General features: G+C 46.3%; 1 protein-coding gene across 1 annotated transcript in view; it reads left to right on the top strand.

The window, feature by feature from the left end:
* Positions 1-19,229, top strand: part of LOC132380674 (structural maintenance of chromosomes protein 1A) — a 56,010-nt gene that overhangs the window by 3,055 nt on the left and 33,726 nt on the right. Inside the window, exons 3-12 of the mRNA XM_059949660.1 lie at positions 982-1,094; positions 3,255-3,458; positions 4,728-4,966; positions 9,190-9,448; positions 10,381-10,521; positions 12,619-12,701; positions 13,252-13,459; positions 14,402-14,587; positions 14,974-15,153; positions 18,394-18,540. Coding sequence (XP_059805643.1) covers positions 982-1,094; positions 3,255-3,458; positions 4,728-4,966; positions 9,190-9,448; positions 10,381-10,521; positions 12,619-12,701; positions 13,252-13,459; positions 14,402-14,587; positions 14,974-15,153; positions 18,394-18,540 — 1,760 coding nt within the window. The remainder of the gene's footprint in view (positions 1-981; positions 1,095-3,254; positions 3,459-4,727; positions 4,967-9,189; positions 9,449-10,380; positions 10,522-12,618; positions 12,702-13,251; positions 13,460-14,401; positions 14,588-14,973; positions 15,154-18,393; positions 18,541-19,229) is intronic.

The raw sequence follows: 19,229 nt of genomic DNA, 5'->3' as shown, positions 1-19,229 counted from the left end.
AAAACACCGTACATATCGTCACAAAGAGCACATATAGATACAATCCAGCAAATACAGTACTGTGCAAATGTCTAGGGCACCCTGTTTTTTTAAAAAAGTTACTTGAGATGGTATAGTCTCCATGGAGCCATCATCAAGACTGTATGAGGTTACCCTGAGAGACAATAGCAAGTGAGACAGCCAAAGTCTCCAGAAGAACAGTGGCAAGTTTTCCAAGATGCTTAGAACAACCTAGCAGCCACTTTTCTGATAAAACTACTTAACTGTGTACCTAAGAGAATCAATGCAGTTTTAATGGCAAAGAGTGGTCACACCAGAATTTAATCAGATTAAGTTTTTTGTTCTTCACGGTAAATTTTTTTGGTAGCTAGGAACTTTTCATTATTTTTGAAAGCGTCTTCTTCACAGATAGATTTCTTAAACATCCACCTAAGACTTTTGCGCAATACTGATCATTCATTGTGTGCCGTGTCATACTAATGGCCGATCATGCTCCTTCATGACCATGATTGCTCTTGGTAAATTTTCCTACAGAAGTGTTAGCCATTGCCTTCTTCTGGGCAGTGTCTTTACAAGACAGGTGACCCCAGCCATTATCAACACTCTTCAGAGGTTGTCTGCCTGGCGTCAGTGGTTGCATAACCAGGACTTGTTATATGCACCATCCACCACCTGCTCTCGTGGCTTCATGTGACCCTGATTAAGGGGCTAAGTAGGTGCTACACCTTGCCCAAGGGTGACCTGCAGGCTAGTGGAGGGAAGGAGTGCCTTACACCTCCTTTGGTAGAGACGTATCTCCACCACAACACCCTGCACAGTACTGAACAGTCACAAAACAATATTGGCACAAGTCCCTGAGTGGAGAATCCTGAAGATTGATTTAAAGAGTGAGGTACATATTTCATACAAGACAGTAGAAGCCCCTCGCTGCTTTCCCTCCTGCCCGCATCGCTGCAGAACTAATTGTGACTCTTCCTCCAGGTTCCTCCTCCGAGTACAAGATCAACAACAAGGTGGTGCCATTGCAGGAGTACAGCGAGCAGCTCGAGAAGCTGGGCATCCTCATCAAAGCTCGAAACTTCCTGGTCTTCCAGGTATGGTGTCTCTCCGACGCTGTAGCCCAATCGCGTCCCTCCTGGTCACCTGGCTGACGTTTGCCCGCCACTGCTGGTTGTTTCTACCTGTAGGCAGCCCAGTCCCACCCAGAGTCAGTTTGCATCTGAGTGGTTAGCATGATCTCTTACAGCCGCAGCGGAATTCAATTCCCAGCGTTCTCTGTACCCTCTCCCCATCGCCGTGTGAGTGTCCTCTGGGACCTCCGATTTCCTCCCATATTCCATAAGGCGTTTGGGTTGAGGGCTTGGTGTGTTGGCACTGGAAGTGTGGCACAATCCTCGCTGATTTGATTTGACACACATACATTTCACTGTATGTTTTCATATACCTGTGATTAGTAGTCGTTATGTTTTTAAAAAAAACCCAACAATTTTAGCGTGTACCCTGCAGGTCTCTGGTCCACGTGAAGCTCAGTTCCATCGGAGCTCAAACCACTGTCACATCGTCTCTTGCTGAATGTAGGAGAAACGCCCTTCGGCCCTTCAAGCTTATCCCGTCCATTCTACTCCCATATGTGAATCCTTTTTACCTGCATTAGTCGGGTAATGAAGTACCTGTCCATTGTTTTACAAGTGGCGTGGATGCCTTCTTGGGCAGCGCATTCCAGAAAATTCCGGAATTGGGGCATGGCTGAATTTCCCTGGATGGGCAGAGTAGCAGTTGGCACAGTGCTTTACAGCGCCAGTCAGGGGTTTTGATTCCTGATGCTGTCTGTGAGGAATTTGTACATTTCCCCCATTACTACATGGATTTCCTCAGGTTTTCTTCCATGTTCCAAAGACGTACAGGTTAGGTTCAGTGAGTTGCGAGCGGGCAAAGTTGGCTGCAGAAGCATGGTGACGTGTGGGCTGCCCCCAGTGCAGTCTTCACTGATTTGATGCAAATGACTCATTTTGCTGAATTTATAATGAGATACCTCATGAATAGGCCCTTCCAACCCTTCAAACAGTACTGGCCAGCAACCCCCAATTTGATTCTAGCCAAATTATGGGGCAATTAACCTACCAACCGGTCTGTGTCTTTGGACTGTGGGAGGAAACAGGAGCATCCGGAGGAAACCTACAGTTATGGGGAGAACGTACAAATTCTTTACAGACAGTGTTAGGAATTGAATCCCGGTCGCTGGTACTGTAAAGCTTTGTGTTAATCACTGCGCTACCATGATTCGATGTACATGTGATAAAGCTGGGTTTCAGATCTTTAATTAGCCTCTAAATCCTAAACACAAGATAATGCCGATGCTGTAAATATGGAGCAAACACACACAGAATGCTGGAGAAACTCAGCAAGTCAGGCAGTATCTACAGAGGGAAGTAGTCAATATTTCAGATTCAAGCTGAGGCCCTTCATCTGCACTGGAAAGGAATGTGGCAGGGGTGTAGAAGCCAGAATAAGAAGATGGGGGTAGGTGGTGTGTAAGTTGGCAGGTGATAGGTGAGGCCAAGTGAAGGGGAAGCTGGGTGGATGGGGGAGAGGAAATGAAGTAAGAAACTGGGAATGGAAGCTCCTTCTGTCCTGCCGTATGGTCTCGGCCTGAAACGTTGACTGTACTTTTTTCCATAGATGCTGAGCTCCTCCAGCATTTTGTGTTGCTTGTGTCCTTCCCACTTTTCCATGTTCCACTGTCCTCCCGTAACATATTCCTTCTTCCACAGCTTCTCACTTCATTCTCTCCACCCTTCCACCTCTCATCTGCTGTCACCTATCACCTGCTAGCTTGTACTACCCCACCCCCTGCCCCCTTCTTATTCTGTCTTCTGTCTCCTTCCTTTCCAGAGCTGATGAAAGGTCTCAGCCCAAAACATTGACCATTTATTTCCCTTCATAGAAGCTGCCTGACATGCTTTGTTCCTCCAACTTTTTGTGCATGTTTCCCTCTGCCTCTCACTTTAAACAGTTACCCCTCTTGTTTTGGATAGTCCCGCCATGGGGAAAAGAATTTGATTCTTTTACTTATTTAATTCCAATTTTGTATGTTCAGCCAGCCTCTTCCCTCTCCTATGAAAACAAACCCAGTTATCCTTGTAGTTAAAAAGCAACAATGCAGGCGAAGTCCTGGTGAGTCTCAGCACTTGCTCGAGCACAGTCCTTCCTGTCAGTGACTCTCACGGTGCTTCTGGTCGTTCTCTGCGTACCAGGGAGCAGTGGAGTCGATCGCCATGAAGAACCCCAAGGAGCGCACGGCGCTCTTCGAGGAGATCAGCCGATCGGGCGAGCTCGCCAGCGAGTATGACAAGCGGAAGAAGGAGATGGTGAAGGCGGAGGAGGACACGCAGTTCAACTACCACCGCAAGAAGAACATTGCGGCGGAACGCAAAGAGGCCAAGCAGGAGAAGGAGGAGGTAGGCACCCTGTCCACCTGTCCTCTCTGTGGGTGGGAGCGAATGGTATGTCATGTATACATGGAGTGAGCGAATGCACCTTCCCGTTTGCATATCCGAACTGTTCCTCGACTTCTGGCTGAACTTCAGTCCTGTGCTCCTGATCACTCAATGCTGAGGTGGTTGGTGGGTTGCTCCTGGGCCTGACCAAACCACCCATTCTTGAGACTAGGCGGTAGGGAGCTGAGGTCTTTGTAAGAGCCGACTGCCTGCCCTTTGTCAGGGGCTATGTCTGTGCCCGGGTGTCCTTGTAGAAGGAGCATGTTGTCTCAGTGGGGAACTTCTGTGAAAGCTGGGCCTTCCAGGGAATTGAGTGTATTGCAGATAAAAGTAATTGTATTTTAATTTGATGTAATCTTAACAGTGTTTTTGAACCCCTGATTATAATATGTACTTTAGGAAGTGAATAAACTTTTGCAGTTCTGTTAAAATATGCAGGAGACGGGCTGCTCTCCCTTCACCCCAGGATTGTTCACTGCTTGACCACTGATTTAGTGGACTCCGAAAACTCGTACTCGTTCAGCGGTCACACCCTATTTACCCGGTCACCAAACTTCTGAAGTTTGAACAGGGTACACCGTTTTTATACAGAACTTAACAGCAATTTCGGACATAGTCCCATGTAGGTTCAAACCACCTATTGTGCGATCAATCGTCCTTCATTGTCAATAGGAAATTATTTTTAAATTTGCTCCATGTTCTTCACTGATTCAGTACAGGGCATCTGCATGTGTGTTCACAAAGGGGTCACTGTACACTTATTAAACTGTAAGATATCACTTTATTAGAATTGTATAAACATACATTACATACGGAAAACAAATGGTTAGGCATTGCCCTAGCTTTCTCCATCCCTCACTTCTTCCCACCTCCTGCTGCAGCCGTCCTTCCCACCTTTCAGAGAATGCATCTTGTGCTTTGTAGCTTCAGGGTATTAAACTAATTCAAAGGAAGACGTGCGAATCTGACAGGTCTAACTTCATCTTTTACTTTTAAGCAAGGTGAGTATGTATCACATGATGTGTGCAATTAACGTATTTTACACAGAGCCCATAATAATTTAAGTGAACAAGAATGTTTAATCAATATATGTATCTCAATCAAATGCACATACACAAGATTATTCAAATATTATTGAAACGTTAAATATACAGGAGTGCCAGTGACCATTTGATATCGCAAGTGTTGCCCTAGCTTTCTCTATCCCTCACTTCTTGCCTCCACCCCCAGGCTGAGCGATACCAGCGGCTGAAGGACGAGCTGGCGCGAGCCCAGGTCCAGCTGCAGCTCTTCAAGCTCTTCCACAACGAGTCGGAGATCGAGCGGCTCAGCAAGGACCTGACCTCCCGCAACAAGGAGATCGAGAAGGACAAGAAGCGCATGGACAAGGTGGAGGAGGAGCTGAAGGTGCAGAAGAAGGAGCTAGGCAAGCTGATGCGGGAGCAGCAGCAGATTGAGAAAGAGATCAAGTAGGTGTCTGACCACCCCCTGCAGCCTCTCAACCGTTAAGGCTGGACGCTCCCTTCCTGAGAATCTGTGTTGTCACCGTCATAGAGCTCTGTGACACCAATGCAGGCCCTTCTGCCGGTGTTTCCGTGCTGACCGTGGTTCCTGTCTGAGCCAGCCCCATTCGCCCGCATCCCCCTAAAACTCTCCTATCCAGGTAAAGCTCAAATTAAATTTTACTATCCATATGTCACCACATACAACCCTGAGATTCACTTACCTGCGGGCAGACTCAGCAAATCTATAGAATAGTAACTGTAACAGGATCAGTGAAAGATCAGCCAGAGTGCAGAAGACAGCAAACTGTGCAGATGCAAATAAATATCAATAAGTAACAACAACATGCAATAACAAGAAAAGGAGTTCTTAAAGTGAGATGATTGATTGTGTGAATAATGGATGTTCCCAAAACCCATCATCTTACTTTAAGGACTCTTTATCTTGTATAATTCAGCGTTGTAGTTGTACCTGCATCAACCTCTTCTTCTGGCAGCTCGTTCCACACTCACATCACCCTCTGCATAGGATCTCCTTTATATTTCTCCCCTCTCACTTTAAATCTGACCCCTCTTGTTCTAGACTCTGTGATCAAATTTCCCCTCGTTCTCCTAAATGATGCTATTGCACCTGCATCAGCCACTTCCTCTGGAAGATTGTTCCACATACCCATCACCCTCTGCATGGGGGAAAAACTTAGCCTCCTCCTTTACAATTTTCCCCTCTCGTCTTGAACCTGACCCTTCTTGTTCCAGACTTGGGTCCTGGGGAAAAAGGCCATTCTCTCTGCCCTTCGTGATTTTACAGGTCACCCTTCAGCCTTCTTCCCAGGAAGAACAAACAAACCCCTCCTCAAATCTCTGGCCCTCCATTCCAAACAACACCTTGGTGAATCTCTCCTGCACCCTCTCGATTTTATCACATCCATCTTGCTGTGTGATGACCAGAACTGTGATCCAACCAATCATCAGAGTCAAATTTAATGTCACTGGCATATGCTGTGAAATTTGTTATTATGCAGCGAGTCATTTCAACGCTTAAAAACTAAATTACAGTAAGTACAGTGCCTGTAAAAAGTGTTCACATCCCCTTGGAAGTTTTACAACATGAAATCCCGGTGGATTTAATTTGATGCTTTTTGACACTGATTAACAGAAAGAGTCTTTCGTGTCAAAGTGAAAACAGATCTCTACAAAGTGAAATTAATTACAGGAATAAAACAGAAAATAATTGATTGCCTAAGTATTCAGCCCCCTTCAAGTCGAGCAATTACAGCCTCGAACCTGTGTGGATAGGTCTGTATGAGCTTTGCCTGTCTGGACACTGCAGTTTTTCTCCATTCTTTACACAACTGCTCAAGTTCTGTCAGACTGCTTCAGGATCGTTAGTGAACAGCCCTTTAATTCCAGCCTCAAATCCTCAATTGAACTGAGACGTGGACTCTGATCTGGCCACTCGAGGACATTGTTGTTTTTAAGCCATTCCTGTGAAGCTTTGTCTTTTGCTTGGGATTATTGTCTTGCTGGAAAATGTACTTCCTCCCAAGTCACAGTTCTCTTGCAGACTGCATCAGGTTTTCCTCCAGGATTTCCCTGTATTTTGCTGCATTCATTGCTTGGGGTGTTCTTTTGTCTTCATGGTGTAGTTTTCGCCAGGATACTGACTCACCAGCAGTTGGATCTTCCAGATCCAGGTGTATTTTACTACAGTCAATTGAAATGCCTTGACAGTCTGTACACAGATAATCTCCATTTAACTCATTATGTGACTTCTAAAACCAATTGTCTGCACCAGTGATCATTTGGTGTGTCACATTAAAGAGAGCAGATACATGTGCTATGAATTATTTTAATGTTTTTATTGGCACTGTGCATACAAGTGAAGTTTAAAAAGTGCAAAAATAGAAATTAAAAAATCAGTGAGGTAGTGTTCATGGGTTCAAAGTCCATTCAGAAATGTGATGGTAGAGAAGTTGTTTTCCCTGAATCATTGAGTGCGTGCTTTCAGGCTCCTGTACCTCCACCCTGATGGTAGTAATAAAAGAGGGCAGGTCTGTGGTGATAGGGTCCTTGAGGATGTCGTGGATGCTGGGGAGGCTAGTGTCATGATGGAACTGACTAAGTTCACAACTTTCTGCAACTTATTGCAGTCCTGTGCGGTGGGCCTTCCATACCAGATGGTGATAAAGCCAGTTAGAATGCTCTCCACAATAGATCTGTAGAAATTTACGAGTGTCTTTGGTGACAAAACCAGATCTCCTCAAACTCCAAATGAAATCTAGTTGCAGTCGTGCTTTCTTTGTAGTTGCATCGGTGCATTGGGCCCAGGATAAATCCTCAGAGATCTTCACACCCAGAAGCTCAAAATTGCTCACCCTTTCCACTTCTGATCCTTCGGTGACGACTGGTGTGTATGTTCTCTTGTCAATGCGCAGTTGCAGTTTGATGCCCCAACTTTTGTAGCCTTTCAGCCAATCCATTCTGTACCGAGCTGTTCTATCCAGCCCCATTGACCTGCAGCTGGACCATAGCGCTTCATACATCTCCCATCCATGTACTTATCCAAACTTCTATTAATTGTTGCAATTGAACCTGCATCCATCACCTTCACTGGCAGCTCATTACACACTCTCACCATTCTCTGAGTGAAAAAGATCCCCCTCAGGTTCCCCTTAAATATTTATGTGTCCTCTCAGGATCTTGTTCAAAGTACATTTATTGTCAAGGTACATATATATGTCACCATATACAACTGTGAGATTTCGTTTTCTTGAGGGCATACTCAGTAAATCTAATAACTATAATAATACCTTGGTCTCCTGACTTGGTGTGTCTGGGGAGTCTTGTTTTGTCTGGTGGATTTGGAGCTCCTTTCCGGGGAACGCGCTAAGATGGTAGTGCGATATTAATAAGCAGCATCCTCTCTGGACTCTGGATTTGGGGATTGCCAAACATTATGTGGATTTTCTGGTGTAGTCTGTTTTGTCGTGTGCCTTTGTGATATTCTGAGGAACGTTGTCTCATTTTTTTTTAACTGCATTGCATTTGTGGTTTCTAAATGACAATAAACTGAAACTGAACTGAAAATCAATGGAAGACCGCACCAACAGGGCAAACAAGCAACCAATGTACAAAAGACGATAAACTAAAAATACAAAAGAAAAATAAAGAAATTATAATAAGTAAATATCGAGAGCGGGACATGAAGAATTCTTGAAAGTGAGTTTATAGACTGTGGGAACAGTTCATTGTGGAGATGAGTGAAGTTACCCCACTATTCAGGAGCCTGATGGTCGAGGGGTAATAACTGTTCCTGAACCTAGTGGTGTGGTTCCTAAGCTCCTGTGCCACCTTCCTGATGGCAGGAGTGAGAAGAGAGCATGGCATGGGTGGCGGGGGGTCCCTGATGGATGCTGCATTCCTGCGCGTTTCGTGTAGATAGTGGTGGGGAGGGCTTTACCTGAACCGTATTCACTCCATTCTTTAGGATTTTCCATCCAAGGGCGTTGTTGCTGCACTGAGCCACGATACATCCATGTAGGGAGAGGCTGGTTTCAGTGTGAGTTGTGTACGGAGTTAGCCTTGAGCTTTTCCTACCTGGCACTGGCTGTCTGGTTCCAGGCTAGCTCCCCATCTTGAGTTCAAGTTTGTTGTCATCTGACTGTACAATGAAACAACATTCCTCTGGACCACAATGCCCCCACAAAACATCCAACCAACACAGCACGTTAAAACAAGATATTAGCATAAATAAGTGAATAAAGTGTAATTCAAAATACGCAGCACAGGTTGACAGTAAACAGCTTGCTATCCTAGTGATGACACCTCGGTGGTGGCAGGGTGTTCATTTGTCTCACAGCGTGAGGGGAGAGACTGTTAACCTAGTCTCACAGTCCAGGTCCACCTCCTTCCTGACAAGAGTGGGCCAAGGAAATTGCGGAACAGGTGATAGGGATCCTCAGTAATACCTTGGCCATTATTTGCAATGTTCCTAGTACATAAATGGGGAGAGGACCCCAGTGATTCACTCAGCCGTTTGTACTATCCACTGTAGGGTCTTGCAATAATGTTGCCAACTGCATTCTCCCTGACCCTGGGAGTTCCCAATTTACCCACTAACACCCCTCCCCTTGCTGCCGCCACCCCACTGTCTCAGTTGGCTCACCCCCATCCCTATCCCCGTCTTTCAGGGAGAAGGACGCGGAGCTGAACCAGAAGCGGCCACAGTACATCAAGGCCAAGGAGAACACGTCGCACAAGATCAAGAAGCTGGAGTCTGCCAAGAAGTCGCTGCAGAACGCACAGAAGCAGTACAAGAAGCGCAAGGCGGACATGGACGAGCTCGAGCAGGAGACGCAGGCGGTGGAGAAGGCACGGCAGGAGTTTGAGGAGCGGATGGAGGAGGAGAGCCAGAGCCAAGGCCGAGATCTACAGCTTGAAGAGAACCAGGTGAGGTGTGCTGTGATAGTGAATCGGGTCAGGGGTTAGTGAGAACTTGGGGGACAAGGGCTGGAGGCCTGGAGGCAGCCTGTCCTGTGGTTGGAGTCTGAAAGGGAGGGATGGGAAAGTGCTGTGTTTTGTTTTTGTCTGCTGTTTTTTTTTTGTTATTGTTGTCGCTTGATTCTTAATCTGAGAGATTTTCACTCAACAGCAGTAAGAACACAGGAAGGGGAAATCGAGGGAACACCCATCAGTCCACATTGAGGGGTGAGCAGTTTCAGACGAGGCACAGCCTGAAGACACACACTCAGTATTTTTGAGTATTGAGTTGGGTGTTATGTTGAAGTTGTATAAGACAAGGTGTAGGCTAATCTGGAGTATTGTGTGCAGTTCTGGTCACTTATGGACAGGAAAGATTTCATGATGTTTGAAAGTGTACAAAGATGATGACAGTGATGTTTCTGGGACCGGAGCACCTGAGTTAATGGAAAAGGTTGAATAGGTTAGGACTTTATTACCTGGAGTGTTAAAGAGTATAAGAGGTATAGAGAAGGTAACTACAAGCAGGCTTTTCCCACTGAGAATTGGGTTAGTTTAGATCTAAAGGTTGTGGATTAAGAGTGGAAGTTGAAATTTTTTTGGAGAACATGAGGGTGGTGGGTATGGCTTCAATTGCAAAATTTAAGAGAAGTTAGGGTAAGAACATAGAAGAGATGGAGTATGGAGGGCTATGGTGCAGTTGTAGGTTGATGGGATTTAGGCAGGTTAATGTTTTGGCATAGACTAGATGGGCCAAAGGATCTGTGTCTCTACTGTAGTTAAATTCATTGTAATATTCTTTCTTTTGCTGTGGACTTATTTTAAAGATCTGTACTTGGAAATGTTTGTCAGTTTTGCCTCTGACATTTTTTTTCTTCCCACCACCACCTGGATTTCTACAGGTTAAGAAATACCATCGGCTGAAGGAGGAAGCCAGCAAGCGGGCTGCCACCCTGGCTCAGGAGCTGGAGAAATTCAACCGAGACCAGAAGGCTGACCAGGATCGCCTGGACCTAGAAGAGAGGAAGAAAGTGGAGACAGAGGTGGGTTCTGAACCCTGTGCTCAGGAGGAGGCTGTTAAGTGTGAGCGTGTGAAATAGCAGTCCTGAGATTATCAGGCATGATTGAACTTTACAGCACAGTACAGACCCTTCGGCCCACAATGTGGTGCTGATTGCTAGTAGGAGATGCCTTGTTCATTATGTCTCCTATTACTTCCCGTGTTTTTCTACAGCTGGGGAGGAGACCGTTCTGCCCTTTGCATGCTATCTCCCGGAGGGAATATTGTGAGGGTGAGAACAGTACAATGGCCCATTTCCACAGTGTGATCTGAAGTTGTAAGGTTCACCTGTTGTCCATTTCTCCCCCTCTGGGAGTGGAAGATGTGCCCAGTCTGACCTGCCAGGCATCCCTTCTTGTTCTGCATCTTGCTACACCTGCGTTCTTCTGTCCGTGCCCTTCCTTGCTAACTGCTTCCCACCACTCCTGGTTGGCAAATCAAGGTAGCTTAACACTTTACATCTCCTCTCTTTGTTCCATGTCTTCTAATGATCTTTTCCCCACTTCAAAGAAATCTGTTCCTTTCTGTTCACTCGATCAATTCTTCATAATATCCATTTACATTTACCCGGCAGCCTCCTCTGATCCAAAATCAATCCCAGACAAACCCAGAAATCCAGCCCGGTCCTGGCGGTGTTTTCGTAACACTCTGCAGCCTCTCCAGGGCAATTGCTCCCTCTGTATGGGATGCTGGCCTGAGCGTCACAAGGTGAAGTTTTAGAGGCCGAACCAGAGTTGTGTACAGTGTGACCCTGAGACATAGGAGAAGAATCAAGCTATTCTGCCCATCCAGTCTGCTCTGCCATTTTATCCATGGCTAATCTGTTACCCCTCTTCACCCCATTCTCCTGCCTTCTCCCCGTAATCCTTGACACTATGACTAATCAACCTCCACTTCAAATACGCCCAATGACTTGGCTGTCTGTGGCAGTGAATTCCACAGATTCACCACCCTCTGGATAAAGCAATTTCTCCTTTTCTCTGTTCTAGAGTGACGTCCCTGTATTCTGGGGCTGTGCCCTCTGCTCCTGGACTCACCAGCTATAAGAAACATAGTCTCCCGTCCACTCCATCTAGGTTTTCCATCAGTATTTATAAGTTCAAAGTAAAACTACCCCTCCTATCAATTCACTTATACAAACTTCTCTTGAATGTTGCCCGTGGCAATGCATTCCACAGATTCACCACCCTCTGGTTAAAGAAATCCCTCCTCATCTGTGCTCTAAATGGATGTCCTTCTATTCTGAGGCTGTGCCCTCTGGTCCTAGACCTCCACTGTTGGAAACCTCCTCTTTATGTCCACTCTATCTAGGTGTCTCAATATTCAATGACCTCCCGCCTCTTACTGCAGTGGAAAACTGAAATTCCTATGTACTATTTAAACTACACAGCGCAGGCCCTTCGGCTCACAATATTGTGCCGACCTTTAAAACTGCTCTGTGATCAAGCTAACCCTCTTCTCCCCCCCCACCACACACAGCTCTTCATTTCTCTAATATCTAGGAGTCTCTTAAATAACCCTAATGTATCTGCCTCCACCAACATCTCTGGTAGGGTGTTCCTCGCATCCACCATTCTCTATATAAAAACCTATCTTTGACATCTCTAATCACCTTAAAATTCCTCCCCCTCATATTAACCATTTCATGAGAAACGGACGCTCTATCTTGTACAACTCTATCAAGTCATTTCTCATCCGTAGCTCACTAAACCTGTCCTCATGAGACATGTTCTCTAATTGGGCGATCCTTCAGTGATTCTTTTATGGCTATTATTCTATAGATTTATTGAGTATCCCCACAAGAAAATGAATCTCGGGGTTGTATATATGGTGTCATACTTGAGTAATAACATTTACTTTGAACTAAATCTAGGCAGCATCCTGGTAGACCCTGTGACCCATTGTATTTGCCCCTTCCAAGCCCGGAAAACGGCTCTGAGCATCTACCTTCAGTGAGTTCATGCACCCTGCAGCCCCGAGGAGTCCTCATTCCTCTGCACATCTTGGCTTGCTTTTCCCAAAATCTTTTTATTTATTCTTTTTGGGGAAATTTTAACTGTTGACCTCTCTGCCTCCGCAGTCCAAAATTAAACAGAAGGTCAGAGAAATTGAGGAGAATCAGAAGAGAATTGACAAGTTGGAGGATTACATCAACACCAGCAAGTAAGTACAGTTTATTTTCACATCTGGTGCCTTTGGCACCTGTGTCCCTCCTAGCTTGTCCTTCCTGTCCCACTCTCTGTACCCGCCATTTGTCCTCACTCGGGTGTGAGCATCTACGCGCAACCCCGAACCCCTCCCCAACTGTGTTCCTCCCTCCCCCCGTTCTTTGAGCATCTGCCTTCATACCCCAACTCTTGTCTCCCCACTCCCTGCTTTTTGTGCATCTTACTTTTAATGCAACTGCCCTGATGCCTGTCCTCCACGTCTTATCTACCCCTCCAACCCACTCTTTTGGCACATCTGCCCTCGACCATCCTCTTCCTACCCTTCTTCCCACAACCACTACCTTCACTTTGTGTCCCCACCATTCTCCAGTCTCCCTTTGCAGCATTGAGCTGTCTCTCCCTGCTCCTGCTCTCCCACTCTCTGTACCCAGCCTCCCAGAGCTGTACCTCTGGCCTGGACTGAACTGTCCACCCCTGACCGGTCTCCCAGACATGCACCCCCACCCCATACCCCACCGCGAGCTGAGCTGTTGCCCCTTTGCTAGGCAGTCGCTGGAGGAGCAGCAGGCACAGGAGACCAAGCTGACCGAGGAGGTAGAGGAGGCCAAGCAGCGCATCGACCAGATCAACACCGAGCTAAACCAGGTGATGGAGCAGCTGGGCGATGCCCGCATCGACCGGCAGGAGAGCAGCCGGCAGCAGCGCAAGGCCGAGATCATGGAGAGCATTAAACGCCTGTACCCAGGCTCCGTGGTATGTTCAGCCATGCCATTCAGATAGACTCATTCCATACCTAGTATGTCGAGGTGGTACAATATATAGTGTTCAGGATTCCAGATTGTTTCCAGCACACAATCGTAAAGAAGAAACGGAATAATTGGTGTTCAGGTAGCCAAATTGGCTGCAAGGACCATGATGAGGTGGATTGCAAGATCACGAGATCCTTATTGTACAAAAGGTCTATTCAATAGTCTTATAACAGCAGGGTAGAAGTTGTCCATTGAGCTTTTATAACTTCTGCTCAGTTGGGATGGGAGGAAAGGGGTCCTCAGTTACATTGTCTTTGAGAGAGGAAGAGAGAATGAGTTGGGTGGGAGGGGTCCTCAGTTACGCTGGCTGCTTTACTGGGGCTATGGGAAGTTGGATCAAGTCCACAGAAGGGAAATTGGGGCTGTATCCACAGTTCTCCTCAATATCTAACATAAGGTAGGCTCGAGGCTGAGAAACTGTTCTCCTGGGCTAGAGTTCACGATTTTGTGCTCTATGTTCAATCTAACCCCTCCCATAAAACTCTCCATTTTGCTTTCATTGGTGTGCCTATAAAAGAGTTTTGAAATGTCCCTAATGTATCTTGCTTCTAGCACCACCACTGGCAGTGCGTTCCACTCCCTGTTTAGACCAGGGGTTCCCAACCTTTTTATGCCATGTACCAATCCACTAATCGGGGTCTGTGGCTCTAGATTGGGAATCCCTGGTTTAGATTGAAGGGCACGTGTCATGTGTGAGATTGAATTATTTGGGGCTGGGATCAGCAAGCACTTCTCTGAGTGCTGTGAATCGCCAGAGTGAAATGGAGGCTTGGACGCTGCCATTTCACAGGGTGGGGTGGATGGATAGATAGCTGAGGGAACAGAGAGGGGTCAGGTTTTTTAGTAGACCTGGAGCCCTGACCTTGCCTCCTCTGCCTGTGCACAGTTTGGCCGGCTGATCGACCTCTGCCAGCCAACACAGAAGAAGTACCAGATCGCCGTCACCAAGGTGCTGGGGAAGAACATGGATGCCATCATCGTGGATACGGAGAAGACCGGCAGGGACTGCATCCAGTATATTAAGGAGCAGCGAGGGGAGCCAGAGACCTTCCTGCCCCTTGATTACTTGGAGGTGAGCAAAGGGGAGGAGGTGACCCTATCTTTACATCAGGACCAAGTGACAATAATGGTGGGGATGGTAACACCAGTGTACAGTACTGGTCGGAACCGGTCTGTCACTGTATAGCACTGGGGTTCATGGGGATCGTCTGTCACTGTAAAACACTGGGGTACAGTACCAGTGGAGATGGGTGTGTCACTGTATAACGCCAGGGTACGGTACTGGTGGAGATGGGTCTGTCACTGTGTAACACCAGTGTACAGTACTGGTTAGAACTGGTCTGTCGCTGTATAACACTGGAGTACAGTACCGGTGGAGATGGGTCTATTGATATACAGTATTTCATCAGTCTCTGTTCAGTGGGGTTTCATTTGCCTCTGACCACCTTGTGCCCTCAGGTCAAGCCCACTGACGAGAAACTCCGAGAGCTGCGCGGTGCCAAGCTGGTGATTGACGTCATCCGCTACGAACCACCGCACATCAAGAAAGCGCTGCAGTACGCCTGTGGGAATGCACTGGTGTGCGACAACGTGGAGGACGCCAGACGCATTGCTTTTGGGGGCCCACAGAGGCACAAGGTATGTGCATGGGCTTATAGTGCTCGTGGGGAAGGGACGATCCCTTGTCCTGTCCAGACGTATCTCTCTTTCTCTGGCATTTTGCTCGGTGCTCACACAATCAGCCTTGGCCCTGATAAAGAGCAGAAAGTGGAAGCCAACATTAGCTCACCTGCCCACTTAAGCTAACCTTACCGTTCAATACGATCGTGGCTGATCTAGGCGCAGTCCCTCTTCTGTGAAAGTTTCAGCATTCAAGCTCATTCCCCAAACTTTCCCCACCCAGCTCTTGTTCTCTTCTCTCTGCTGCCGTCAGACTCTTGAACCAAAAGGGATTGAAGGGCAGTTCCCAGCGCCAGCATAACACCCCCACAATTCACTAAACCTAACCCGTATGTCCTTGGGATGTGGCAGGAAGTGCGTGCGGTCATGGGGAGAGCAGTAGGAATTCAAGTCAAGTCACTTCTATTGTCATTTCGACCATAACTGCTGGTACAGTACATAGTAAAAATGAGACGACGTTTTTCAGAACCATGGTGTTACATGACACAGTACAAAAACTAGACTGAACTACGTAAAAAACAACACAGAAACAAAAACACACAACTACACTAGACTACAGACCTACCCAGGACTGCATAAAGTGCACAAAACAGTGCAGACATTACAATAAATAATAAACACGACAATAGAGCAGTAAGGTATCTTACTGGGTAAGACAGGCTCTTGGTATTGAGGAGTCTGATAGCTTGGGGGAAGAAACTTGCATAGTCTGGTCGTGAGAGCCCGAATGCTTTGGAGCCTTTTCCCAGACAGCAGGAGGGAGAAGAGATTGTATGAGGGGGGTGTGGGGTTGAACCTTGCTTGCCGGTACTTTAAAGTGTTGCACCAGTGCTGTGCTACCATGCTGCCCACTGGAACAACAAATTGCAACTGGTGTATATAAACTACATCAATGACCTCTTGGCTTCCACCCTTATGGCATGAGCATTGATTCCCCAACCTCCAGTAAATTTTCCTCTCCCCACTTCTTCAATTCCCCACTCTTAACTCTTCTCCTCAGCTGTCTTATCACCCCCATGCCCTTCCTCATTCCCCTTCTCCCATGTTCTTCTCTCCGATCAGATTCCTTCTTCTCCAGCCCTTTCTCTTTTCCTCCTCTCACTTCCCAGCTTCTTACTTCATCCCCCTTCTCCCCACCCACCTAGCTTCACTTTTCACCTTCTAGCTTGTTCTTCTCCTTGCCCCCTGCCCCCCACCTTTTTATTCTGCTGTCTTTCCTCTTCCTTTCCAGTCCTGCTGAAGAATCATGGCCCAAAATGTTGGCTGTTTATTCATTTCCATAGACGCTGCCTGACCTGCTGAGTTCGTTCAGCATATTGTGTTTGTTACCTAAATAGCCATCCCTCTTCTGATATCATTTGGACATGAACCCTGTCACATCCTCAAAGCACCCTTCATGTTTCAGTAAGGTCACTGTTCATTCTTCCAAACATCAAACCTCAAACCTAGCTGTTTGAATCCTCTTTTGTCCTTTCCCCTGGTTTACCCTATTTCTGCACCTCCTTCATCTGCAAATTTGTCTTCTTGGCTGGCTTCACAGAACAATGTCGAGGTTTAAGATTTTTAAAAAATGAAATTTATTTGTCCCAGACGTATTGAAGCATCTGTTATGCATCAATGAGCAACCCAGTTGGAAGATTGTTGGCTGCAGGCCATGAGTGTCACCACGCTTCTGCGCTATATAGCATGCCCACACTCACTAACCCTTAAACCGTTGGTCCTTTTGGAAAATGTTGGAGGAAAGCGAGCAGCTTGAGGAAACCTGAGTGGTCACGGAGAGAGCGTACGCACTCCTTATGGGACAGCGGAGGGAATTGAACTCCAGTTGCCACCGCTGTAATAGCATCACGCTATCATGCCACCCTGCTCTATTCTGTCACTGCACTTCCCTCCCTCCCTGCAAAGTCCCCAATTCTTGCCTGATTTCACTAACATTGAAATACAGTGCCAGTCAGGATGGTTACTCCTCCACTGATGTCACGGCATCACACTGAGCTCCAGCAATCCCTTGCTAAACCCCTGCCCTCTTTAATGATGTCTCCATTAACCCACCTTGTTATGTTATTTAACTTCAAAACATGAAACTAATTCAAAGGAAGACTTAGTCCGAAAAGTGAATTTCAACTTTGTGTTCACATGCACATAATCACATAACGTGATAACGTATGTAATTTACATATTTATATATAACCCACAGTGAGTTATTTAAAGGAGCAAGAACGCTTTATAAAACAATATACAGTTGGCCCTCCTTATCTGTGGATTCCGCATGCGTGGATTCAACCAACAGCGGATCGGGAAAACCCAGAAGTTCTCTTTCCAGCACTCATCGTTTGAACATGTACCGGCTATTTTTTTCTTGTCATTTTTCCCTAAACAATACAGTATAACTACTATTTACATAGTATTCACTTTGTATTAGGTATTATAAGTAATCTAGAGATGATTTAAAAGTACAGGCAGTCCCCAGGTTATAAATGAGTTCCGTTCCTGAGTCCGTCTTTGTCGGATTTGAAGTCAGAACAGGTACATCCGGTATTATTAGCATCAGTTAGTCAAACGTTTGTCTTATTATATATTTTATCTTTCTATGCATATAAAAAAAATTATATAACTTATGCAATTAAAAAACTTGTATAAGAAACATATGTATTCCAATAATTAAACCACTGCGTTGCTTAGTAATAATTGCAGCTTTCATCGGGGCAGGGCCTTTCATATGCTCCGTTAAAATTGTTCCGATCGTTGACTGACTGTAGCCTAATGCTTTTCCAATGACCGATGGCGTTCCACCTCTTTCTGATCGCTTTATTACTTCCACTTTATTTTCAATCGTGATCGTGATTATTTTCGTGAACAGAAGCCCTGCGGATTCAGAGCTGCACTGGGTCCTAATGTCCACCGCACTGAGACAGGTTAAATAAGGTCCAGGCTTCGCTGAGTCCTAAAGACCACCATATTGAGACAGGTTGAATAAGGGGCTTGAGCATCTTCATTTTTTGGTCTCCATAGGGGGTCCTGGAACCAATCCCCTGCGGATAAGGAGGGCCGACTGTATTTACAATATTACTCAAATACTACAGAAATGTTAAATGCATAACATGGTTCTCTGGCAAGTCTGTTGGTTACCTTTTCCCTTTCGCAGCTTCTGCAGTGCATATTCTATTAAGATTAGATCTCTCCAACCCTCCCCTGCAGACTGTTGCCCTGGACGGGACCCTCTTCCAGAAGTCGGGGGTGATTTCAGGAGGCGCGAGTGACCTCAAGGCGAAAGCCCGGCGCTGGGACGAGAAAGCAGTCGAGAAGCTGAAGAGCAAGAAGGAGAAGCTGACTGAGGAGCTGAAGGTAAGAGGAGGTCACATTTATTGTCATCTGACTGAATGTACACACAACCAAATGAAACAGAGTTCCTCTGGACCACTGTACATCTGTCACACAGCACATAAACCAAAATACTCTTATAAATTAATTCATTATGTGCTGTGTCGTATGATGTGGGTGATTGTGGTCTTTCCAAGACCATGATTGTTCTTGATATTTTTTTCTACAGACCTTTTTCTGGGCAGCGTCTTTCTAAGAGGGGTGACCCTGCCGCAGCCATTATCAATACTCTTCAGAGATTGTCTGCCTGGTGTCAGTGGTCACACAACCAGGACTTGTGATCTGCACCAGCTACTCATACGACCACCTGCTCCTACACCTTCACATGACCCTGATCGGGGTGGGGGGGGGGGGGCTTAGCAGGTGCTACACCTCCTTTGGTAGAGACATATCTCCACCCTGCCACCCATACCATAAATAAATTAATAAAATATAATTCAAAGTGCTTGTAGTGTAAACAGTAAATAGTCTCGGCCTGAGGGAAGAAGCTGTTACTGAACTGATGCTCCTGTATCTCCTTCCTGACGGTAGTGGGTCAGAGAGATTGTAGGATGGGTGATGGGGATCCTCAACAATGCTTCGGGCCCTTTGTCTGCAAAGTTTCCAGCAAATGTCACAAATTGGGGGGAGGGAAACCCTGGCGATCCTCTGTG

This window comes from Hypanus sabinus, chromosome 24, assembly GCF_030144855.1.
Source record: "Hypanus sabinus isolate sHypSab1 chromosome 24, sHypSab1.hap1, whole genome shotgun sequence".
NCBI classification, from domain to species: domain Eukaryota; kingdom Metazoa; phylum Chordata; class Chondrichthyes; order Myliobatiformes; family Dasyatidae; genus Hypanus; species Hypanus sabinus.
This window is presented reverse-complemented; position numbering and strand designations above follow the sequence as displayed.